Source organism: Tachyglossus aculeatus, chromosome 4 (assembly GCF_015852505.1).
Source record: "Tachyglossus aculeatus isolate mTacAcu1 chromosome 4, mTacAcu1.pri, whole genome shotgun sequence".
NCBI classification, from domain to species: domain Eukaryota; kingdom Metazoa; phylum Chordata; class Mammalia; order Monotremata; family Tachyglossidae; genus Tachyglossus; species Tachyglossus aculeatus.
In genome coordinates, this window is record NC_052069.1 from 27,531,018 (window position 1) to 27,554,763 (window position 23,746).

Consider the following 23,746-nt stretch of genomic DNA (forward strand, 5'->3'; position numbering starts at 1 on the left):
CATCCCCCCGTCTTACCTCCTTCCCTTCCCCACAGCACCTGTATATATGTATATATGGTTGTACATATTCATTACTCTATTTATTTATTTTACTTGTACATTTCTATCCTATTTATTTTATTTTGTTGGTATGTTTGGTTCTGTTCTCTGTCTCCCCCTTTTAGACTGTGAGCCCACTGTTGGGTAGGGACTGTCTCTATGTGTTGCCAATTTGTACTTCCCAAGCGCTTAGTACAGTGCTCTGCACATAGTAAGCGCTCAATAAATACGATTGATTGATTGATTGATTGAGTTTTTTGAGGAGTGGAATGATAAGTACTGAACATTTTTGTAGAAAAATGATCTGGGCACTTATCAATGGACTTACCCAGCATTGTTCTATGTGCTGGGAAAAATCAAAGTTAATCAGGGGGGACACAGTCCTTGTAAGTATGAGAGAGAACAGGTACAGAATCCCCATTTTACAAATGAGGAAACTTAGGCACAGAGAAGTCAAGTGACTTACCCAAGATCCCACAGCAGGCATGAGCCCGCTGTTGGGTAGGGATTGTCTCCATCTGTTGCTGAATCGTACTTTCCAAGCACTTAGTAGCGTGATCTGCACACAGTAAGCGCTCAATAAATATGTTTGAATGAATGAAGTAGCAGAGCCAGGATTAGAACACAGGTCCTCTGACTCCCAGGCCCATATGTTTTCCACTAGGCCATATCACTCTCTTAAATTTTTTGAGGAAAGTTTTGAAATATTTCTAACAGCATCTGAGAAGGATAACAGACTGTAGGTAAGAGGAGCTTGAAGCTATAAATGTAGCTGGGCGGTGATTTGGGTTTGAATCAAGGCAGCAGTCGTAACAATAGACAGGAAGGGGAAAATCCATTTACAGGTTCAGAGGAAGGACTGGTCAAGCGCTTAGTACAGTGCTCTGCACACAGTAAGCACTCAATAAATACGATTGAATGAATGGTAGAATTTAGCGGATGCTGGAGGGGCTCAGCATGCAGTTAGCACCAAATTACTATTGCAAATATAAGTGGGGTCAAAGATAGCACCAAAGTTCTGAGTTTTGGGGATAGGAAGGATGGTGATCTTGAAGACAGAGGTTACTTACAATCTTCCCATCACCCTCTCCGCAACTGGGCCCAGATAACATAGCAAATGCGAAGCAGTGTGGCCTACTGGATAGAGCTTCAGTCTGGGAGTCATAAAGGCCTGGGTTCTAATCCCGGCTCTGTCAGTTATCTGCTAGATGACCTTGGGCAAGTCACTTATCTCCTCTGTGCCTTGGTTACTTCATCTATTAAGTGAGGATTAAGGCTGTATATCTACCTCAAAATTTAGAAAAGTGCCTGGCACCTAGTACGCACTAAAAAAATCATATTTTTTAATAGAGTGTAATTTGGGGTGTAAAATGACCGTGACTTAATTCAGCAGTCTCGAATTCATTAACACATCCACTGGGGAAAAAAATGCCACTTCTATTCCATTGTTCACATTAGGTTAGGTGAAATTTCTTGCTGATTGACATATCCAAGTTTCCTGCTGAGCAAAGTGAAAAGTAACATAGAGCTGTTGTAGCCTATGCTTTTTTTTCTAAGCCTGGCAAAGATGTCTTCATTGTAAGAGAACAAACCAAACTTGAAGGCAATATTTTTATTTAGTAGATATGAATGGTTTTAGACTGAAAAAAAATAGTATGTACCTATTGTACCTTAAATAGCAAACATCTGCTTTCCCTAACAAACTCCAAACCCTTTGAATTTCCTGATTAGTTGTGATAGGAACACAGTATTTTGAAAGACATAATGGGGTCATCTGAAGATGAGACTATAAATTATCTCCAAAACATAATAAAGACAAATACAAGTTTACTGGTGGATAATCCAGATAAATGGGCTCCATGAGACTGACAAAACCAAAATATTATCCCTCAAACATTTACATTCTGCGCTTCACAGACGATAGTATCGAGATTGCAATCCAAAGGAGTAAAGAAATACAAATGCTACAATCTAATCTCCCAGCAAACCACATCCGTGATGCTAAAGTGGCAGACTCCGCCTGACTGATCCAATCATGAAATTTTAGGAGTAATGAGATGATACATCTTTGTAAATGTGACATACTATATGCAGATATCATCGACTAGGCTGAAGAAATCAAGCAGTCAGTATACGTTCACATATATGGCTGCTTTCTATTTCTGATGAGAAAAACTAAATCAGGTCCCAAGTTGGGTTAGGTTATTAGAACTTTTTCCTCAGTCATAGCCTATATACGCTGGAGAAGGTCATTTTCTCCCTAAGTGGGAATTTGAATATATATCTATCTTGCATGCTTTTATATTTTTTTCACAGCAATGGTGGTGTGCATCATAACTGTATCATCTCTTACATTTTAATTTCAGGAAAAAGCAGTTTATGAACAAGAAACGTGGGCTAAAAACGGATGGATTCTGGAGCATGAATTAAGACAATCAATTATTCTTATTTACTGCGCGCTTACTCTGTGCAAAGCAGTGTACTAAATGCTTGGGAGAGTATGACAGAGTTGGTAGACAAATTCCTTGCCCCCAGCAATCTTACACAAGGATACGAGAAGCACTGAGCTCATCTCTTCTTGTGAGCTCCAAAGTTCCCTTTCTTTTTGCCTTATTCTCTGGCAAATCTCACCAGGTTTCTCTCCCGATTCACAGTCATCCCACCTCCAGCCACTAATATCTCTTTGAGAGGAGGCTGTTCAAAGACATTACTGTAGGAGGCTACAATGGCCAAAGATGGATCTACAAATCTGATTTCACTGTGCATACATAAAAGCTTGTCTCTTTCTGTTCTGCTATGTTTGATGTTTGCAGTCTTTCATCATCAATGGTATTTAATAATAATAATGATGGCTTTTGTTAAGCACTATATGTGAAGCACTGTTTTAAGCACTGGGATAGATATAAGGTGATCAGGTTGTCCCATGTGGGGCTCACAGTCTTAATCCCCATTTTACAGATGAGAGAACTGAGGCACAGAGAAGTTAAGTGACTTGCCCAAAGTCACACAGCTGACAAGTGGCAGAGCTAGGATTAGAACCCATGACCTCTGACTCCCAAGTCCAGGCTCTTTCCACTGAGCCACACTGCTTCTTGCTTACTATGTGCAGAGTGCTGAACTAAGTGCTTCATTCAATCGTATTTATTGGGCGCTTACTGTGTGCAAAGCACTGTACTAAGCGCTTGGGAAGTACAAGTTGGCAAGTGCTTGAAAGAGTATGGTAACCATTCTCAGTCTCCCCCATGGCTCCTCCTCTATCTTCCATCCCCTGTGGGGGTCCTTCAGGTTTCAGTTATGGGTCCCCTTCTATTCTCCATCTACACCCACTTCCTTGGAGAACTCATTCGCTCCCATGGCTTCAACGACCACTTCTATGAGGATGATTCCAAATCTACATCTCCAGCCCTAATCTGTCTCCCTCTCTGCAGTCTCACATTTCTTCCTGCCTTCAAGACGACATTTCTACTTAGATGTCCTGCCATTACCTCAAACTTAACATGTCCAAACCAGACTCCTTATCTTTCCACTCAAACTCTGACCTCCCCATGACTTTCCCATTACTATAGACAGCACCGCCATCCTTCCTGTGTCAGAAACCCATTACCTTGGCTTTATCTTTGACTCTTCTCTCTCATTCAACCCACATATTCAATCAATCGCTAAATCCTGTCAGTGCAACCTTTACAAGATTGCTAAAATCCACCCTTTCCTCTCCATCCAAACTTGCTACCACATTAATCCAAGCACTTGTCCTATCCCGCCTTGATTACTGTATCAGCCTCCTTGCCGACCTCCCTGCCTCCTGTCTCTCCCCACTCTGGTTCATAATTCACTCTGCAGCACAGATTTCTACCAAACTATTCATTCCATGTTTCCCCACTCTTTAAGAACTTCCAGTGGTTGCCCAATTCATCTACAGATCAAATACAAGCTCCTTACCATAGGCTTTAAGACACTTAATCACCTTGTTCCCTCCTACCTTACCTCCCTGATTTCCTACTAAAATCCAGACATTTCCTTCCAGCTCCTCTAATGCCAACCTACTCACTGTACCTCATTCTCATCTATCTCACCACCGACCTCTCATCCAAGTCCTGCCTTTGGCCTGCAATGCTCTCCCTCTTCAAATCCAACAATTACTCTCTCCACCTTCAAAGCCTTATTGAAGGCACCTCTCCTCCAAGAAGTCTTGACTAAACCATTTCCTTTTCTTCCACTCACTTCTGAGTCTCTCAGATTTGCTCCCTTTATTCACCACCCCCTGATCCCAGCCCTACAGCACTTATGTACTGTTTCCCCCTCTAGACTGTAAGCTCACTGTGGTAGGGAATGTGTCTGTTATATTGGTAAATTGTACTTTTCCAAGCATTTAATACAGTACTCTGTACACAGTCTTGTCTTATGCCTTTGAATCACCTTCAAACCCCTAGTAACTTCACAGACACATCTCTCCCAGAACCCCCCACATCCAGCTGCAATCATTCTGGTAGTGTATCCATACAATTTTCTTGGTAAAAATATAGAAGTAGTTTACCACTGTCTTCTTCCTCAACTCTTCCATGTTGCTGCTGCCCAGCACAGGTGAGTTTTGACTTGTAGCAGATTGCCTTCGCTAGCCACTGCCCAAGCTAGGAATTGAATGGGTATGCCTCTGCTTGACTCTCCCTTCAGTAGCTGAGACTGGTGGAGTACTGGAAACTCTCCAGGTTCGATCCTGAGAGGGGCTGTACAACGTTAGGACTCAATAAATATGATCGATTGCTTGATTAATACAACAGAGCTGGTAGAACTTTGCTCCTTGTCTCAAGAGCCGTTGAAGCTTCAACATGAAAAGAGGTGACACTACAATAAGTACAATATGAATGCCATAGATGCAAAAATACTGCTCATTGTTTTAAGGGGCAGGTGATTTAACTTTCCTTTGCCTCAGTTTCATTCATTCAATTGTATTCATTGAGCACTTACTGTGGGCAGAGCACTGTATTTAGCGCTTGGGAGAGTACAATACAACAATAAACAGACACATTCACTGCCCAAAGTGAGTTTGAGAAGCAGTGTGGTTCAGTGGAAACAGCACAGGCTTGGGAGTTAGAAGTCGTGGGTTCTAATCCCAGCTCCGCCACTTGTCAGCTGTGTGACTTTGGGCAAGTCACTTAACTTCTCTGTACCTCAGTTCCCTCATCTGTACAATGGGGACTAAGACTGTGAGCCCCACGTGGGACAACCTGATTACCTTCTATCTACCCCAAAGCTTAGAACAGTGCTTGGCACATAGTAAGTGCTTAACAAATACAATCATCATCATTATTATTAATATAAATAAACATCTATAAAGTGGAGATTCAAGCCACGTTTCCACCCTGCTTAGACTGTGAGCCCCATGAGGGACTGGGACTGTTTCTAGCCTGATAACCTGCATCTATTCCTGGCCCTTAGAACAGTGCTTGACACATAGTATACACTTGAGAAACACTATTAAAAAAAAAAGTGGGGGGAGGCAAAAGGACAAACTCACTCCACACACCCCTCTGGCTTCCTTAAATTCTCCTGATGAGCCATTGAGACCTTGGCACTATTATTATTATCACTACTATTAATAACAGTGGTGTTAAGCACCTGTATGTCTTATATGTTAAGTATTTATATATGTCAAGCATTTTTCTAAGCGCTGGGGTAGATACAAGTTAATCAATCAGGCCAGACATTTCTTGTTCCACATGTGACTCATAGTCCAAGTAGGAGGAAGAACATGTACTGAATCCCAATTTTACAGAGGAGGAAACTAAGGCAGGGAAAAGTTAAATGACTTGCCCACCATCATGCAACAGGCAAGAGCCAGAACCATGATCCCTTGGCTCCTAGGCCCATGGTCTTTCCACTAGGCCTGCTGCCCCTCTGCTCTCTCCCTTACATTAGGAGTGTTCCTCTTTGTAAACCTAGTTTCCTACTGGCATTGAGGAGGACATGGCTTTCATGGCTTGTAGGAACTTGGGATCAACTCATTCCTTACTACCTCAATTGGGACCATTTTATCTGAAGTATTTTCCACTGCTCCTCCTCAGAATACAACCTATAAAAAGATTATTCTTGCTCAAACTCCTGTTTTAGAAATAGCAGGGGCTTAGCTACCTCCCCACCCCCACACCAAGAGAGATGATAACCCAATGAAGAAAGCAGAACTTTAATCAACATGCGAGAGTAGAAAGAGTATAATGGGGAATCAGAGTACAGTGGAAGGTGAGCTTTCACATCAAGCTGCTTAAACTTTTACTTTAACATTTTGCTTTTCAAATAAAAGAGAGTTAAACAAACACAACTTTATGAAACATGTCATCTATTTCTAAGCACTAGGGAACACATGACTCTTTCTGCCAATTTCTTCTGCTTAAAGAAAAAAATCCACATGATCAGGTTTACAGAATGTGTTCCTCAAAGGTTTGGAAGTGACAGAATACCTAGAAGCATGGTTTCAGCTGTCATTAATGACAAATATGGTTGCTGGGAATGACTTCTACATTCCCAGTGTATTCATTAGCAATCTCAAATTTGTCCATCAGGGCAGTACTGACCAAACTCGACATACTCAACATAGTACATACTTAACAGGTAAAATATTGCCATCATATCTCAGAGAAATCCTCAGAACGAAAGATGGTACAGAAGTTTGAAATAACTGCAATCATTTTTTTGGATTCCTCCCTTTATCAAACTTTTGAAAAGTAAAAGGCAAGCATACATTCATTTAAAGGAAACAAATAATAGTCATTCAAAGGGCAGACTGAGATTGTCCAATATGATATACTCCGTTAAACTGATCAATAATGGATACGGCTTTGCCTTTGGGTATTTTTAGAGAGAAAGGAGAAAACGGTCATGATAATAATTGTGGTATTTCTTAAGCTCTTTCTACGTGTCAAGCAATGTATAAAGTGCTGGGGTAGATATAATAATAATAATAATAATAATAATAATAATAATAAAATAATAATGATATTTGTTAAGAGCTTACTATGTGCCATGCACTGTTCTAAACACTGGGTTAGTTACAAGATAATCAGGTCCCACATAGTAGGAAGTAGAACAGATATTGTCACACAGCAGACAAGTGGCGGAGCCAACATTAGAACTCAGGTCCTCTGACTCCTGTGCTCTTTCCATTAGGCCATGTTGCTTCTGTTATAAGGAACAGTCTCACTTCCATTAACATTCTGAAGAATTAGCAGTTCAACACAAGCACCTCTCTTCCTTCCCTTTATTCTCTACCACTCTTTGAATCCATAAATTTGATCAAGAAAGACTATGGCTGAAGGTCCCCATCTATTAAACACATTAGGGTTGGACACAGGAAACGTGATTTCTCTTTAAAGGGGAACAGTCAAATCAGGGTTTGTTTCCCTTTATCTTATTTTTTCCTACTGTTCTTCTGTTGATCCTGGATCCTAGAGGCCCAAAGTATTCCAACAACCTCAACAGGAGTAAAGTGAAAACAGAATAAATTTAGAAGACCGTGCTGTTTCATCCCAACAATTAGGAAGGCCTTCTTGATAACATCGCTGCAGAACTAGAACGAATTGCTGAGTAGGATATCGGTTTTGCACAGGCTTCATGACTTTATCTCTTTAGTCAGAAGCAATCTTTCTCTTCAGCCTAGGGACATTAAGAAATAAGAGCTCAATAATGACCACAGTGGCAACCCAGGGAGGGATATATGGAATGATGACCCATAGAGATCAATCCTGGGCCTGGTAGTAGTCGTCAATATCCTTATTGATGAGCTGGACAAAGGAATTGTGAGAAAGCTCATCCAATTTTCAGGTCATATGAAATTGGGCGGGACTGTTAAACGTTTGGAAGTCAGGTATAGCTTGAAAGTAACAAATAAACTGGGGAAGTGCAATCCTAGAAAAACAGGACTAAAATTTAATAAAGCTAGTACAAGGCCACACATTAAAGGATATTTGTTTTTCATTTTGTAAAGATGGGGAAAACTGGCTGTACCCAATTGGGCTAGGCCTTGGGGGTTTTCTTAGCTAAAAAGTTTAAACATCTATAAACTCTTTATGGGCAAGGAATTATAGCTTTATAGCTCTCTTTATAGCTCTCTTCCTCCCTTCAAAGCCCTACTGAGAGCTCAGCTCCTCCATGAGGCCTTCCCAGACTGAGCCCCCTCCTCATCCCCCTCGCCCTACCTCCTTCCCCTCCCCACGGCACCTGTATATATGTTTGTACAGATTTATTACTCCATTTTACTTGAACATATTTACTATTCTATTTTATTTTGTTAATATGTTTTGTTTGGTTGTCCGTCTCCCCCTTCTAGACTGTAAGCTCACTGTTGGGTAGGGACCGTCTCTATATGTTGCCAACTTGTACTTCCCAAGTGCTTAGTACAGTGCTCTGCACACAGTAAGCGCTCAATAAATACGATTGAATGAATGAATGAATGAATGGAAATCGTCTTGTGTTTCCGATGCACTGCCCAAGAGGTTACTGCTTAGTACAGTGCATTCAGTAGCAGTAATAATGGGCAAGGTACATGCCTACTAATTCTGTTGTACTCTCCCAAGCATTTAGTATATTGTTCTGCACGTAGTAAGTTCTCAATAAATACCATTGATTGATAATAGTATTAAGTACTTACTGTGTGCAGAGCACCATACTAAGCAGTGAGAAAGAATATACAGTTGGGAACTAGACACAGGTGAGAATCAGTAATAATAATAATTAATTATGGTATTTGTTAAGTGCTTACTATGTGCCAAGCACTGTTCTAGGTGCTGGGGTAAATACAAGGTAATCAGGTTGTCCCACATGGGGCCAACAGTCTCAATCCCCATTTTACAAATGAGGTAACTGAGGCACAGAAAAGTTAAGTGACTTGCCCAATGTCACACAGCAGACAAATGGCGGAACCAGGATTAGACCCCAACGACCTCTGACTCCCAAGCCCAGGCTCTTTCCACTAAACCAAGCTGCTAGATAATGAAATCTAAGTGCTTAGATACCATTACTAGAAATACTACTTAACTTGGGCCAGGTATCAGAAAAATGTTTTCTAATTTTTATCTGCTGGGTGGTTTGGAATCCTGAAGTTTTTAGCTCTCTTGGTTGTTCCCTGCTCCTGTCTTTCCGGCCGTGGATCCCTTGTTTATATTATCATTAGTGTTGGAAGCTCCCTTACCCCCGCCTGTCAGACATCAATCAATCATATTTATTGAGCGCTTACTGTGTGCAGAGCACTGTACTAAGCGCTTGGGAAGTACAAGTCGGCAACACATAGAGACAGTCCCTACCCAACAGCGGGCTCACAGTCTAGAAGGGGGAGACAGAGAACAAAACCAAACATACTAACAAAATAAAATAAATAGAATAGATATGTACAAGATAAATAAATAGAGTAATAAATATGTACAAACATATATACATATATACAGGTGCTGTGGGGAAGGGAGGGAGGTAAGATGGGGGAATGGAGAGGGGGACGAGGGGGAGAGGAAGGAAGGGGCTCAGTCTGGGAAGGCCTCCTGGAGGAGGTGAGCTCTCAGCAGGGCCTTGAAGGGAGGAAGAGAGCAAGCTTGGCGGATGGACAGAGGGAGGGCATTCCAGGCCCGGGGGATGACGTGGGCCAGGCTTCTCACCTTCAGAGCCATCCTAAAATCTGAACTCCTCAAGCAAGCATTGCCTTCTAGGCTGTAAGCTTCTTGTGGGCAGGTACCACATCTACCAACCTTATTGTATCAAACTTCCCAAAGTGCTCTGCCCATGGCAAGCACTCAATAAAGAATGCTCAAGAGAAGCAATGTGGCTTAGTGGAAAGAGCACAGGCTTGGGAGTCAGAGGTCATGGGTTCTAGTCCCAGCTCCACCACTTGTCAGCTGTGTGACTTTGGGCAAGTCACTTAACTTCTCTGTGCCTGTTACCTCATCTGTAAAATGGGGATTAATCAATCAATCAATTAATCATATTTATTGAACGCTTACTGTGTGCAGAGCACTGTACTAAGCGCTTGGGAAGTACAAGTTGGCAACATATAGAGACAGTCCCTACCCAAAATGTGAGCCCCACGTGGGACAATCTGCTTACCTTGTATCTACCCAGTGCTTAGAACAGTGCTTGGCACATAGTAAGCACTTAACAAATACCATAATAATTATTATTATTAATAAATACCATTGATTGATTGATCACCCAACCAATTATCAGCACCTGATCATTACCAATCCTTCATTTGCACTAATGTATTTTTATGGCTGCCCTTAGTGCTTGAATATATATGCATATTCCCTTTATCTAAATGTATAAGTGGAAAAGACTTTAAAGTCTATCACCCCCTTTAAACTGTAAGCTCCCCATAAGTAGGGGTACATGACTTGGGCTTCTGTTACATCTTCCAAGTGCATTGAGCTCAGCAGGCACTTAATGCAAATACCATCACTATTATTACTACTGTTACTACTATTAATAATAATTATGGTATTTATTAAGAGCTTACTATGTGCCAGGCACTGTACTAAGTGCGAGGGTGGATACAAACAAGCAAATCAGGTTGGGCATAGTCTCTGTTCCACATAGGGCTCACAGCCTGAATCCCCATTTTACAGATGAGGTAACTGAGGTACGGAGAAGTGAAGTGACTTGCCCAAGGTCACAAGGCAGACATGCAGCAGAACTAGAATTAGAACCCAGGTCCTTTGGGCTGCTACTACTGTCATTTAACCTTTCACAATTTTTAGCTACATGAACCAACAATGGCACCATTTAATGACTTTCAGTTTGACCTCCCACCCCCAAATCTGAACTTATATGGGAATTAGCATTAGAATGTAAGCTTCTCATGGGCAGGGAATGTCTTTCTGCTTCTGGTTGCTTCCACTAGGCAACATGGCCTTAAGGCTAGATCACAGGCCTGGGACTCAGAAGGACCTGGGTTCTAATTCTGGCTCTGCCACTTGTCTGCTGTGTGACCTTGGATAAGTCACTTCACTTCTCTGTGCCTCAGTTACCTCATCTGTAAAATGGGGATTAAGAATGTGAGCCCCATGTGGAACAGGGACTGTGTCCAACCTGATTAGCTTGTATCTACCCCAGCTCTTAATACAGTGACTGGCACCTAGCAAGCACTCAACAAATATCATATTTTTTCCCCCAGAGGTCTAGGACACTGTTGTGGTGTCAGTAAGTGTTCAATAAATACCACTAATGGAATAACACGAGTACTGGGTCAAAAGAGAATAAAAGTCAGTCACAAGATGCCAGCCTTTCCCTTGCCCTAGACTGCTTTCTGAGCTATGATCTATGTTCTTAATAAAATTTTCAGATGGTACAGCCCATGAGCACAGCTGGGTCTCCCTCCTCTGTAGTCACAAGCTTTCCTCATGCCACAGCATCTTCCCAAGCTTGTCTGACTAAAGGGCACCAACATCTTGCTCTTGGCAAAGGTTCCAACTTCTTCTTGTCTTTGTTTATTTTTTAATGGTATTTGCTCAGCATTTACTACATGTCAAACACTGTTCTAAGAACTGGGGTAGACAGAAGTTAATGAGGTTGGACACAGTCCCTGTTCCGCATACAGTTCACAGACTAAGTAGGAGGGAAAACAGGAGAACTGAGGCACAGAGAAGTTAAATGACTTGCCCAAGGTCACACAGCAAGCAATTGGGCAGGGTGGGATTAGAACCCAGGTCCTCTGACTCCCGGCCCATGCTGCTCTTTACAATGGGTGGTAATGCTTCTCTTTGTTCTCTCCTAAAAGCCCTTTCCCTGTTTCCAGTTTCACTGCCCCAATTCCTGAATTATTATTGGCTTATCCTACAGTGCGAACCTCGGGTTCCAAAGAACCCTAAAAAGAACCCTAATCTCCTTCCAGATGCCCCGTTAGATTGTCTGATTAGTAAAACAGATTAAATGAGGCAGCAGCTTGAAAGTGGTGAATATGCAAATGAATCCCAGATCTCCTTTCAAAATTAGCTGGATCATTCCTGCTACAGTTCAGAATTTTCAACACATTCTTCATAGACATTATTTCTAAACTAAAGAGAATATTAAGCTCAAAACAGCTTGAACTTCTGTTACACTGGCTTGGCAAAAATACAGCAGAGAAAGACCCAGGGGTTCAGACTTAACGAAACGCTGAATTTAGTTAGTGATGCAGGGTCAAATTGAAAAAAAGCCAACAGGTACTGGGATAGAATAACAAACTGATATCATGTAATAGGAGGGAATAAAATTATAATTATGGTATTTTTAAGCACTTACCATGTGCTAAGCACTGTAGTAGAAACAATATAAGCAGATCAAGCACAGTCCTTGTCTCATATGTGGCTCATAATCTAAGGGGGACTTAATCCCCATTTTACAGATAAGGAACTGAGGCACAGAGACATTAAATGCCTTGCCCAAAGTCACGGAGCAATCAAGTGGTAGAGTTGGTACTAACCCTAGATTTGAACCTAACCCTAACCCATAACCAAACAAAACACCTTATTTTCTCACCAAAACCCTGTCGTCCCTCTGCCTCTTCATCATCACCATCATCATCAGTCGTAATTATTGAGCGCTTACTGTGTGCAGAGCACTGTACTAAGCGCTTGGGAAGTACAAGTTGGCAACATATAGAGACAGTCCCTACCCAACAGTGGGCTCACAGTCTAAAAGGGGGAGACAGAGAACAAAACCAAACATACTAACAAAATAAAATAAATAGAATAGATATGTACAAGTAAAATAAATAGAGTAACAAATAGAGTAACAAATAAAGTAACAATAAATAGAGTAACAAGTAGAGTAACAATAAATAGAGTAACAGCCTCTTCCCAACACTTATGACAATACCATTATCCTTCCTGTCTCACAAGCCCATAATCTTAGCCTTACCTTCAACTTTTCTCTCTCATATGAACCACCCATTCAATCTGTCACTAAATCCTATGGGTTCTACCTTCACAACATTGTAAAATCTGCCCTTTCCTCTCCATCCAAACTGCTACTACGCCCATCCAAGCACTTCTTCTGGCCCACCTTGATTAATGCATCAGCCTCCTCGCTGACCTCCCTGGCATCCTGTTTCTCCCAACTCCAGTGCATACTTCACTCTGCTGCATGAATCATTTTTCTATAAAACCATTCAGTCCATGTCTCCCCACTTCTCAAGAACCTCTAGTAGTTGCCCATCCACCTCCAAATCAAGCAGAAACTCTGTACTATTGACTTTGAAGTACTCAATCAGTTTTCCTCCTCCTATCTTTCTTCACATATCTCCTGCTACAGCCCAGCACAGACACACATCATTCCCCTAGAGCCAGCTAGCTCACTGTACCTTGATCTCATCTACTTTGCCACCAACCCCTTTCCCATGTCCTCCTTCTAGCCTGGAACTCCCTCCCCCTTCAAATACGCCAAACCACCACTCTCTTTATCTTCAAAGTCTTATGAAAGTCACATCTCTTCCAAAAGGCCTTCCCGGATTAAGTCCTCTTTTTCCCAATTTCCTCTCCAGTCTGTGTCATCCATGGACTCGGATCTGTACCCTCTAAGTACTCGATAGACACTCCACACTCAGCCGCACAAAACGTCAGCACATATCAGTAATTTATTTACTTTTATTAAAGTCTGTCTTCCCCCACTTGACTGTGAGCTCATTGTGGGCAGGTGTCACTTATCGTCTGGGGATGGGTTCGTTCAGTAATCGGTGCAGCGAGAGAGAGAGAGAAGAGAGAGAGGCCAGTGACGAAAAGCCTGAGTTTTATATAAAATGTATTCCGTGAGGCAAATTGAATTATTTAGTTATTTAGGTGCAATGGATTGAGCTTCCCTTTCGGGAGGAATGTAATCAATTAGCAACATCCGAGCTTCCCTAACGGGAGGAACGCAATCATATATTAATCGCGCATGGGTGAGGCGGCTAGCTCTCACCCATGTGCACTTCCCACTCGGGACAAATCCACTTACTTTCCTACACAGGAAGAATCCACTTACTTTCCCATACGGGACAAATCCATTCCATTACCCGCGCACATGGTGGGTGACTAGCTCTCACCATGTGCTCTCCCTACATGGGAGAAATCCATTCATGATGCCCATCCACAGCGGGTTACCTGGGTCCCACCCACGAGACACTAACTCGTCCCACGGCCCTTGCCTCAGTGTGTTGGTTCTGATTGCAGAGCGGGCATCTGGCCTTCTGGGCAGAGAAAGACACGTGGGCCGCTGCTGCTCCTGCTGCTGCTGAGTGTCTTGGTGTTCCGCCCCGAAGGTCAGAGGTGACAGGTATTTATCACCTGTGCTCCTAGGCCATTCCAGCTTCCAGCCTCAGTTTACCCAATCTCTGCCCTCCCCCTTCCTCCAGACCTGATTTGATTGGCACGGGGGCGAGGGACCCCTTCTGTATTCCCAGCTTGGGCTGTCAATCTAGCAGTTTTGGTCGTGGGGGAGGTATCCCACCCTCACTTCTGAGTTCCTCCTGCTGGCTCAGGCGGCCACAAGATAGCATTTGATCCTGAGATGGCTGGTACCCCAGGGTCACCTTGGGACAGCAGGGAATGTGTCTACCAACTCTGGGGCATTGTACTCTCCCAAGTGCTTATTACAATACCCAGCACAAAATAAATGCTCAATCAATACTATTGATTGATTAATTACTAGAACCCAAATCTCCTTACTTTCACGCAGCCAGCACTTGTCAGGCCTTTACTATGACCTTTTGGTCCCCAAAAGATGCAGAGCAAATGGGGAACATCCAGAAAAATGGTACCGATGATCAAGGTGGTTAAACACTGGAGTCTGATTCATTCACTCATTCAATCGTATGTAGTGAGAGCTTACTGTGTGCAGAGCACTGTACTAAGCACTTGGGAAGTAAAATTCACCAACACAGTCCCTACTCTACAACAGGCTCATTGGAGTCTGATGCAAAAGGAAACTCTGAAAAACCTTTCAGAAAATCATATGGATGCCCAATTTTCTTGAATGGTTGAGCAGGGGGGTAGGAGAGACTGTTTATTAAGCTTATTTCTGGCTCTACAGTTCCATCTGTTTCGTTACTGGAAAAAAATATATTTCCATTTTAAAGGCTAATATAAATGGCAAGGGCCATTTTCATCTCTGTCCCCCATTTAATCAATCAAATGGCATCTATTTATTGTTTTAATGGTATTTGTTAAGTGCTTACTATGTGCCAGGCACTGCACTCAGCACTGGGTTAGATACAAACTAATCAGGTTCAGAGTCTTTATCCCCATTTTACAGATAAGGTAACTGAGGCTCAGAGAAGTTAAGTGACCTTCCCAAGGTCACACAGCAGACAAGTGGGGGAACTGGGACAGATAGCGACAAACTTGATCTTGATATACAGAAACTTGATTAGCTTGTACCACCCAGTGCTAAATACAGTGCCTGGCATATCATTATTATTATTATTATTATTATTATTATGGCATTTATTAAGCACTTACTATGTGCAAAGCACTGTTCTAAGCGCTGCGGAGGTTACAAGGCTATCAGGTTGGCCCACAGGGGGCTCACAGTCTTAATCCCCATTTTACAGATGAAGTAACTAAGGCACAGGGAAGCGAAGTGACTTGCCCAAAGTCACACAGCTGACAATTGGCAGAGCTGGGATTTGAACCCATGACCTTTGACTCCAAAGCCCGTGCTCTTTTCCATTGAGCCATTCTGGCATATAGTAAGCGCTTAAATACCATAAACAAAGGTACAAAAACTTGCCCAAGGCCAGAGAGCATACAAGTGGCAGAGCCTGGATTAGAACCCAGGTCCTTCTGATTTCCAGGCCTGTGTGCTATCCACTAGGCCACACTGCTGCTCTGAGTGCTTACTGTCTACAGAGCACTCTGGTAAATGCTTGGGATTGGATTCACAGTATAAAACATTAGATCTGAAAGAGATTTTGAAAGAGCACATAGTGCAATTTAAGATTGTGAGCCCCACGTGCAACAAGGACTGTGTCTAACCTGATTACTGCGTATCTACCCCAGCACCTAGTACAGTGCCTGGCACATAGTAAGTGCTTAACAATTACCATTAACACCATCCAACGCGCTGCCTCCAACACAGTAAGGAGCAGAAATACAGCTGTCTTTCGATATACTTACATCTTTGCTAATCAATGTTCCTTTCCTACTTTGAAGCTCAACTGATTCATCTCCTCCATGCTATCTTCCTAAGCACCCTTCCTTTAGGGCCCTTATCATCTTTAATAATTATTGTGGCCACTGTCAAGTGCTTCCTATTAATTGTTATTATTAACAGTAGTAGTAATATTATTACTAATATTAATAGTAATAGTGGCATTTGGTAAGAGTTTTCTGTAGGCCAAGTATTGTACTGAGCATTGGGGCAGAGAGTAGGTAGTCATGTTGGACACTATCCCTTTTTCTCATGGGGCTCCCAGTCCACTGCAGCAAAGAGAAGTGAGTTGCCCAAGGTCACTCAGCAGACAAGTGACAGATCTGAGATTAGAACCTAGATACTCCGATTCCCAGGCCCATGCTCTTTGCCAAGCATCGTTCTAACTTTGGGGTAAATATAAGATAGCCATAACCAACACAGTCTCTTGTCCCATTACGGGGCTCACAGGCTAAGGGAAAACAGGTATTCATTCATTCAATCATATTTATTGAGTGCTTAATGTGTGCAGAGCACTGAACTAAGTGCTTGGGAGAGTACAATACAACAATAAAGAGACAGATTTCCCAGCCCACAAGGAGCTGACAGTCTAGAGGGGGAGAATCTAATTCTCATTTTATAGATAAGGAACCTGAAGCACAGAGGAATTCAGAGAAGCCCAGAGGTGGAGCTGGAATTAGGACCCATTTTTATCAACTGCTTGTTTGGTTATGATTTGTTCATTATTTATTATTATTATAATGGCATTTATTAAGTGCTTACTATGTGCTAAGCACTGTTCTAAGCACTGGGGAGGTTACAAGGTGATCAGGTTGTCCCACGGGGGGCTCGCAGTCTTAATCCCCATTTTACAAATGAGGTCACTGAGGCGCTGAGAAGTTAAGTGACTTGCCCAAAGTCGCACAGCTGACAGTTGGTGGAGCCAGGATTTGAACCCATGACCTCTGACTCCAAAGCCTGGGCTCTTTCCACTGAGCCACGCTGCTTCCCTTACAATATTATGTGATTACACTTTATATCTCTTTTCATGTTATTTTATCTTTGCTGGCCTGTATTCCCCATTCGATTGCAAACTCCTTGAGGATGAGGAAAGCAGCATGCCTTAGTGGAAACAGCCCAGGTCCAGCCCAGAGGACCTGAAAATTCTAATTCCAGGTCCACCACTTGCCTGCTGGGTGACCCTGGGAAAGTCACTTAACTTCTCTGAGCCTCAGTTTCCCCAACTGCAAAATGAGGATGAAATAATTTGTTCTCCCTCCTACCTAAACTGTGAGCCCCATGTGGGACAGGGACTGTATCTGACCTGATTAAATCTTATCTCCCCCAGCATTAGAATAGTCCTTGACACATAGAAAGTGCCCCTCAAAATACCGTAGTTATCATCAGGGTCACCCCATCTAGACTGTTAGCTCATTGTGGGCAGGGGATGTGTCTGTTTATTGTTGTATTGTACTCTCCCAAGCACTTAGTACAGTGCTCTGCACACAGTAAGCACTCAATGCGATTGAATAAAAGGTATATATCTTTGGTATGTTTTCAAGTGACTGATGACAGACTGAATGACTCTCACCATTCAATCCAACAATTTCTCAGAATTTGTAAATAATCCTGTATAAGTACTATTGTGATTTATGTACTTTTGTGTCTGTGTTCATCCTACCTACCATTAGATTATAAACTCCCTTGAAAGCAGGACCAAGGTTTTTCGGGTTTTTTTCCTCTGAAAATACAGCATACAGCAGCGCTCAGTGAATACTGCTAAGTAGCTGTAGGCAAATATCATCTCCTTTCTAGTCTCTCCACCTCACCCCACCATCCATAAAAGGAGAATGATAATCCCTTTCTCATTTATCTAACCCTTCAGGCCAGTTGTATGACATAACAAGATGCTGAGCTATAGACTCACATTGGGTAGAGTTTTTCCTAGATGAAATCGAGCATTTTTTTTCCTCTGGGATAATAACAAAGCCTGGAAGTCAGAAGGAACAGTGTGTCCCTATTTTATCTGGCTCAAAGTAGTAGAGGGCATGTGGCTTCCTTAAGGAATATTTCCTTGGGACAAGGCAAGTGGTCCAAGATTGGGGGAAGAATACAGAATTACTGAAATTGTAAAATCTTCCAATAGATTTTAAATTCTCTGAGGGTAGGGATCACAACTATCACTTTTATTGTACTGTCCAAGTGCTTTGTATAATGCTCTGCACACATTTGGTCTCAATACTTTCAGTTTAATGAGAGAATAGACTCAGAACACAAACTCATTAGTCACAAACATGGAAAGCAGCATGGCCTAGGGGAAAGAGATACTACAGGTCTGGGAGTTAGAGGAACTGACTTCTAATCCCAGCTCCATCACTTACCTGTTGTGTGACCTTGGGCCAGCCACTTAACTTCTCTGTGAGGCCCTTGTAGGACAGAGACTATGTCCAATCCGCTTATATTGTTTCTACCCCAGTTCTACAGTTCTTGACCCTTACAAGGTGTAGAGTCTTTTAGACTGTGAGCCCACTGTTGTGTAGGGACTGTCTCTATATGTTGCCATCTTGTACTTCCCAAGCGCTTAGTACAGTGCTCTGCACACAGTAAGCGCTCAATAAATATGATTGATTGATTGATTGATTGATTACAAATACACACCCAGAGTCTACATTCCCACACATACACACCCAGAGGACACACCTTGATGACTCTTCCCTTCACATGCAGAGTCCGGTAAAGCAGCAAATGTGCCCCTCTCTCACCCTGCCTCCTTTTTTATTAAAAAAAAAAAAAGATATTTGTTAAACACTTACTATGTGCCAGGCACTGTTCTAAGCTCTGGGGTAGATACAAGCTAACCCAGTCCCTGTCCTACATGGGCTCACACTCTTAATACCCATTTTATGATGAGTTAACTGAGTTAACTGAGGCCCAGAGAAGTTAAGTGTGATTTAACTTGTTCAATGTCACACTGCAGGTATGTGGCAGAGCTGGAATTAGAACCCAGATCCTTCTGACTCCAGGCCCGTGCTGTATCCACTAGACTATGCTGCTTCTCTCCTTACTGTTGTAGGTCATTTGGCTCTTCTCTGGAACTGCCATCATTCGTCCCCACCTGCTGGGCCCACCCTGCCCAAAGCTTCTAGCACAAAATGTCCCCAAGCCCCCTTCTCTTAGGCTGGAACCCCCTCCAGTGAGGGGACTCCAGCTGCCAAAGTGGCATCCCAGAGCAGAGCGGTGAACAGGTGCCTGATGAAACAGAAGCAGAGAGGAGGGATCTGGTCACCTCCCTTTCTCTCTGCTTCACAGCCCCTCCGTGCTGCTGCAGCTGGCTCTACACCATTGGCCTTCCCGTCGCCATGGCCAGCGTGGCCATTCTGCCACCCCGGGCCCATTGGCCTTTTAAGGGGTTACAGGACAAGGTCATGAAGATCAGCCCCAGTTTTTTAATGTCAGACTGAGGGTTGATTCATGAGAGTCATCGCAGGGGACCAACTCACATCCAGAGAATAGTTTGGGCACTGGGAAAACCTGTGAAGGGTCCGTTGGGTGCTTGCTCTCTGTTCTCTCTTGGCAAGGCCATGTTGGGAGAAAAAGGACTTGTTAAAAAAGAATCCAGTTGCCATTTTCCCAGGGAAAACAGCCTAGCCCAAGTGGCCTACACACAGAATCTGGGAAATGACTATCTTCCGGCTGTTGTGACCCCCACATGTCCACCCCAGCCATCTTCCCATCCTGCCTTGAACCGTTAGGGGACAGGAGACAGTGTTGTTCCACAGATGCCCTATTCAGCCTGAAATGTGGGTTCTCCTGCTGCCTACACAATGAATATCTCATCTTTTAAAGGTATTTCAGGGCTGAGGGCAAAATGAAAGGGACTTGGTAAAAATAAATGGCCTTTCTCTCTGTACTTTTCACAGTTGGTTCAGCATATCTCGGCCACTGGATCCCATGATTAGAATCTCGGTGGCCCCTGGCTGAGAATTTCTCTGTTACTTTCCAGGACAAACGGAGTTCATCTCGGCGGACATTCAAAGGATGGTGAAAACTACACCTCTATCACCTATCTTCACCCTGGATTGGCTGTGGTAGCTCATATTCATCCTTACAGCTGGCCAATAAATTGCTTATAGAGTTACCTGGGGCAAGAGGGTAACCATCATATGTTAAGACACTACGGTGCACTGTTGGCCCATATTGAGAGAAGTTGAAAGTATCAGAGACAAAATATGTTACGCTCCAAAGAGAGAAAACTAATTTACCCCGACTCCAGAATAATAATAATGAAGCCATTTATTAAGCACTTACTATGTGCAAAGCACTGTTCTAAGCGCTGGGGAGGTTACAAGGTTATCAGGCTGTCCCATGGGGGACTCACAGCCTTAATCCCCATTTTCCAGATGAGGTAACTGAGGCACCGAGAAGTTAAGTGACTTGCCCAAAATCACACAGCTGACAAGTAGAAGAGCCAGGATTTGAACCCCTGACCTCTGACTCTAAAGCCCGTGTTCTCTCCACTGAGCCACGCTGCTTCTCAGCAAGCAGAAGAAAGCAACAACACAGTTCGCCCCTCCTGGCATAAATGATTCATATCCCTCAATTAATTATTACAAAAAGCAATAAACAGCTATGAACAGTCTGGGGACACTCTCCCGTCATCCCTGAGAAGGGAAGAGGAGAATTACTATTAAATGCAAAATACACACGCTGACAGTTTGGCAAATATATCGAGGAAGCTGATCATTATTTCACATTTCGGCTTAGCGCTGTCTAGAATGACCAGAAAGCAATCCCACCCCAGAAAAATAACTACCCAAGAAATCAGCTTTCCTTCTTCCTCCCTTCCCTGTTGAAGAACATCGAGCTTGGGGATGGAGACAAAATGAGAAATATTTGAGTAATTTTTAATGCTGAAAAACCTCTGACAAAAATCCAGCTGAAAAGAATTCCTATTTCCCCAGAGCATTACTACTGACCCTTGTGTGATTCAATGGTGAACAGGCCTCTTTAAGAAAATGTTCTGCTTTTTTGAAGTGGAGTAGCATAAAAAAACCAGTGTTACAGAAGTTGTCATGGAGACTGTGCATTTGCAATAGTGAGTCACTGAGTAAACAGGTGCATAAAACAACTACTGTAACTTGTTTTTCTGCTCACCAAGTGGTTAAAGAATGTTTTTTCTGGATTCCTTGTTGGCCTGAAATAATAACTCTACCCCCTATTAACTTGGGGAAGGTAATTTCCTGAACAGGGGAGAGCATTCCTGGAACTCCAAAAGAATTATCCTCTGTGCTTTTTTATGTAAATATGGTGACATTTGGGCAGAAATTTTCATCATTTTTCCAACAGCAGAGGCCATAAAATGCCATTCATAGCAAATGATTTAAAAGCATGCAGAAATCCAAAGAAATATGCTACTGAAAACTGAAAGGCTTACCTGTTGTGAATAGGACCTCTGAACTTCGGATCAAATTTCCTTGGTTCACCTGTATTTAAAATAAAAGCCTTGTTAAACAACTATACCAATTATTCATTGAGTCATTCAATCGTATTTATTGAGAACTTACTGTGTGCAGAGCACTGTACTAAGCACTTATAAAATAGGCAAACATGGAATAATAGAAAAGAAAATCATTTAGACCAAATCCCAACTAAAGGACAGTGATCCATTCCCTAGAACTTTGCTCCATTACGGAATGCAAAATTACATATTTTTTTTTACTTAGGCTCAGTTCTAATAGGCATAAATTACCAGTGTCACCAATGTTTTTGCAGCCCACTTAAATTAAATCCTCAGTTAACACAATGTATGTCTATAAGCCAATCCCATATTCTCAGCCTAGGTTGCTTTGATCACATGAATTTTAAGGGCTTCATAAAATGTAGGTAAGGAGACACCTATACTACAACTTTAAGAGGGGAAGTGTAACCATGACATGTTTTCCTTCTGGGCTCTATGTGACTAAATCATCCTTTAAATCACATTTGGATTTTCCCATTGCCTTGCTGTATCTCACACCCTTCTCTCTAGATTCACGCATTACTGAAGGTGGAACAGAAATGAGATCAGTAATGGCCCCTTCTTCACTCACAGAACCAAAACATGAACTGTGTTTCAGAAAATGGGAGAGGAGGCTTTGGAACAGAACCAGTGGAGGGGCCACCTATTTGAATTCCATCTAATCTAAAAATGTGCATTCACTCACGCAAAAAAATCATGACTAGCCCTTACAGCTGAAGTTGTATCTGGATTGTGAGCAAGTAAGTTTTTATTATTTTACAACAGATTCAAACTCAATGCCCAATAATCTCACACTGTGGACCACCCCCTTCTCCTCAACACGCTATCCAACCTTGGCTTCACAGACTCCGTCCTCTCCTGGTTCCTCTCTTATCTCTCTGGCCGTTCATTCTCAGTCTCTTTTTCAGGCTCCTCCTCCCCCTCCCATCCCCTTACTGTAGGGGTTCCTCAAGGTTCAGTTCTTGGTCACCTTCTGTTCCCTGTCTACACTCACTCCTTTGGCGACCTCATTCGCTCCCACGGCTTCAACTATCATCTCTATGCTGATGACACCCAAATCTACATCTCTGCCCCTGCTCTCTCCCCCTCCCTCCAGGCTCGCATCTCCTCCTGCCTTCAGGACCTCTCCATCTGGATGTCTGCCCACCACCTAAAACTCAACATGTCCAAGACTGAACTCCTTGTCTTCCCTCCCAAACCCTGCCCTCTCCCTGACTTTCCCATTACTGTTGATGGCACTCCATCCTTCCCGTCTCACAAGCCCACAACCTTGGTGTCATCCTCGACTCTGCTCTCTCGTTCACCCCTCACATCCAATCTGTCACCAAAACCTGCTGGCCTCACCTCTGCAACATTGCCAAGATCCGCCCTTTCCTCTCCATCCAAACCACTACCCTGTTCATTCAATCTCTCATCCTATCCCGACTGGATTACTGCATCAGCCTCCTGTCTGATCTCCCATCCTCCTGTCTCTCCCCTCTTCAATACATACTTTATGCCGCTGCCTGGATCTTTTTTGGGCAGAAACGCTCTGGGCATATTACTCCCCTCCTCAAAAATCTCCAGTGGCAACCAATCAACCTATGCATCAGGCAAAAACTCCTCACCCTCGGCTTCAAAGCTGTCCATCACCTCGCCCCCTCCTACCTCACCTCCTTTCTCTCCTTCTACAGCCCTGCCCACACCCTCCGCTCCTCTGCCGCTAATCTCCTCACTGTGTTTCGTTCTCGCCTGTCCCGCCATCGACCCCCAGCCCACGTCATCCCCCGGCCTGAAATGCCCTCCCTCCGCATATCCGCCAAGCTAGCTCTCTTCCTCCCTTCAAAGCCCTCCTGAGAGCTCACCTCCTCCAGGATGCCTTCCCAGACTGAGTCCCCTCCTTCCTCTCCCCATACTCCCCCTCCCCATCCCCCCAACCTTACCTACTTCCCCTCCCCACAGCACCTGTATATATGTATATGTGGTTGTATGTATTTATTACTCTATTTATTCATTTATTTTATTTGTACATATTTTTTCAATTTATTTTATCTTGTTAATATGTTTTGTTGTTTGTCTCCCCCTTCTAGA

The 23,746-nt window shown here is 43.0% G+C and overlaps 1 protein-coding gene across 3 annotated transcripts in view; it reads right to left on the reverse strand.

Moving 5' to 3' along the window:
* Window positions 1–23,746, reverse strand: part of SLC44A5 (solute carrier family 44 member 5) — a 408,205-nt gene that overhangs the window by 121,270 nt on the left and 263,189 nt on the right. For all 3 annotated transcript variants that reach the window (XM_038744549.1, XM_038744548.1, XM_038744547.1), the window contains exon 2: window positions 21,593–21,641. In XM_038744549.1, the coding sequence (XP_038600477.1) occupies window positions 21,593–21,641 (49 nt within the window). The remainder of the gene's footprint in view (window positions 1–21,592; window positions 21,642–23,746) is intronic.